The 2,023-nt window shown below is 60.6% G+C and overlaps 1 protein-coding gene across 1 annotated transcript in view; it reads left to right on the plus strand.

Annotated features, from left to right (window-relative positions):
• LOC113214894 (uncharacterized) overlaps positions 1-2,023 on the plus strand; it is an 86,913-nt gene that overhangs the window by 75,606 nt on the left and 9,284 nt on the right. The window contains exon 14 of the mRNA XM_052277395.1: positions 870-1,101. Coding sequence (XP_052133355.1) covers positions 870-1,101 — 232 coding nt within the window. The remainder of the gene's footprint in view (positions 1-869; positions 1,102-2,023) is intronic.

A 2,023-nucleotide genomic window follows, 5' to 3' on the forward strand; every position in this document is an offset into this window, starting at 1 on the left:
GGGCGTGCGAGTGAGTGAGACAGGAGTGTCCTCGCACTGGGGTGTTGGCAAGAGAGAGCGCGCGGGCGGGCCCGGGGGAGCCTGCTGGCGCACAGCATCGCGGAAGGGAAAAAAGTTTGCTGCCAGAGACGTTCGATCAGCGAGCGTCGCGGCGAAGCCGTGTCAAGCACCGTGCCAAACACGGCCAACGGCCTGCGAGCCGAGGTAAGGGCCGCCGCCAAGGACGGAGAACGCGTCTCTGCGCCGAGAGTGAGCCCATTACATCGCAAGAATAAGGATTTAGCCGTTGGATCGGCGTTATATGGTGTAACGCGGCCCACATAAGAAAGAGTAATAGCTTTCGTTACCAATGGCGAGCTCCAACATCGTCGAGAACCTATTCCGTCGCCCTTGGTCACGAAACTGTTGAGTGTTTGTGCTTTACCCCCCCCCCCTTTCCTCCGCCTTCCCCCGTCCTGTCAGGTGTATATGTGCCGAGAGCTGAGCGAAAGGGGGATGGGGTGAAATGCTTCGGAGTTGTGTGTACATGCGGTTAACCCGAGCAGTGCTGGGGACGTGCGACAAATGGGGCCCTTGTTTGATACTTCGTCAGCAGCACCGGCGACCCAACTACTCCTTCCCCTCTTCCCCCTCCTCGGCGGCAAAAACAAACTATGTGGCGGCGCGACAAACTAGCAGAGAAACAAGCACCGGGAGCGCTCCTGCAGGTGTGCGAGAAGGACTAGTCTTGCCCTCCACTCCGCCCCGCACCCCCCTGCCTCTCACTCTCAGCGCCACGACACACGTGCTTTCCTCTTAACACACGACCCCCCCCCCCTTCCCTGCTCTGCAATTTACTTCAACTCACCTCACATTTTTTTCTGCTGCAGGCTGAAGGGTGGCCTCGTGAGCCCCGTCCGCGAAGAAGACCAGCAGCACGGCGCGCCGCCCCCGGGTGAGCCCTCGGCCGGAGGTGCGGCCCCGCAGGAGCGGCCAGGGCCTCCGGGGGCAGCGGCGGCGGCGGGGGCGGGGGCGGCCAAGTGGAGGCCGCTGCCAAGGCTGGCCGGCGGCCTCGCCAGGGGAGTGGCCTCGAACGCGTCGTCCACATCCACCCTCGTCAACGTGAGTATCATCCATATGGATGTAGGGTCGGGAGCTGTGGAGCGGGGCGGGGGAACCAGGCAGCGGAGAGGGACTGCTTATCCATGAAATCGATGTCTCGAACTATGTTTAAATTATTCTTGACCAAAGTGGAATTCCTTCTACCCCTCTCTGCAACTCGCATTTTGCATAACTTGACGTTACCATCAGATTTGTTTTATTTTATTTTTGTTGTTAATTTTTTTTAACGAACCCAATTTGGAGGGGCGGAACAAAACGGCGTGGAAGATCTCCGTGGGAGCTCCATTTGAGATAAATCTGTGGCGCTATGATTGATCTCGGACCTGATTCCAGATGTAGTGCCTCCCCTCCGCCCTCGCTCCGCATTGTGCTCCGTGTTGCCACCCGGGCACGGCGGCGGGCTGGATGGCGGTGGGCAGGAAGCTCTCCCCTCTACCCTTACTCTGGTCTTCCTGCTCGACTTGAAGTCTGCGAGGCTTTCGCCCGCCAGCCTTGCCCTCTCAGCCCGGCCCGTCTCTCCCGTCGTCGCCTCGCCTCGACTCAAATGTCATTTCCGCTGCCACGCGCGTCGGGCAGAGCGGGGGAGGGACGGGGGGAGGGGGCTAGGGAGGCTCACAAGGCACTCGATAACCCGCCGCTCCTCTAACCTGGCCGTGTCGACCGCACCTGGCTCTCCAGTTCGTTCTCCAGCCTGCTCTCCGGTTTGCTCTCCAGCCCGCTCTCCAGCCATCCAGGAGCTACGCCACGTCGCGCCCCCAATACGTCATTCAGGGGGGAGGTGCCGGGCGATGAAGCAGGAAAACTCTGAAAGGGAGGGATGAATCATGCGGCAAGATGCGGGAGGGACGGGAGGGAGGGTCTTTCTCCCTTGACCTTCCCCTCGCTGGCGAGAAAGGATGGAAAGAGAGAGATTGACGGGGGA

Source organism: Frankliniella occidentalis, unplaced genomic scaffold (assembly GCF_000697945.3).
Source record: "Frankliniella occidentalis isolate FOCC.00 unplaced genomic scaffold, Focc_3.1 Scaffold10, whole genome shotgun sequence".
In the NCBI taxonomy this organism is placed as follows: domain Eukaryota; kingdom Metazoa; phylum Arthropoda; class Insecta; order Thysanoptera; family Thripidae; genus Frankliniella; species Frankliniella occidentalis.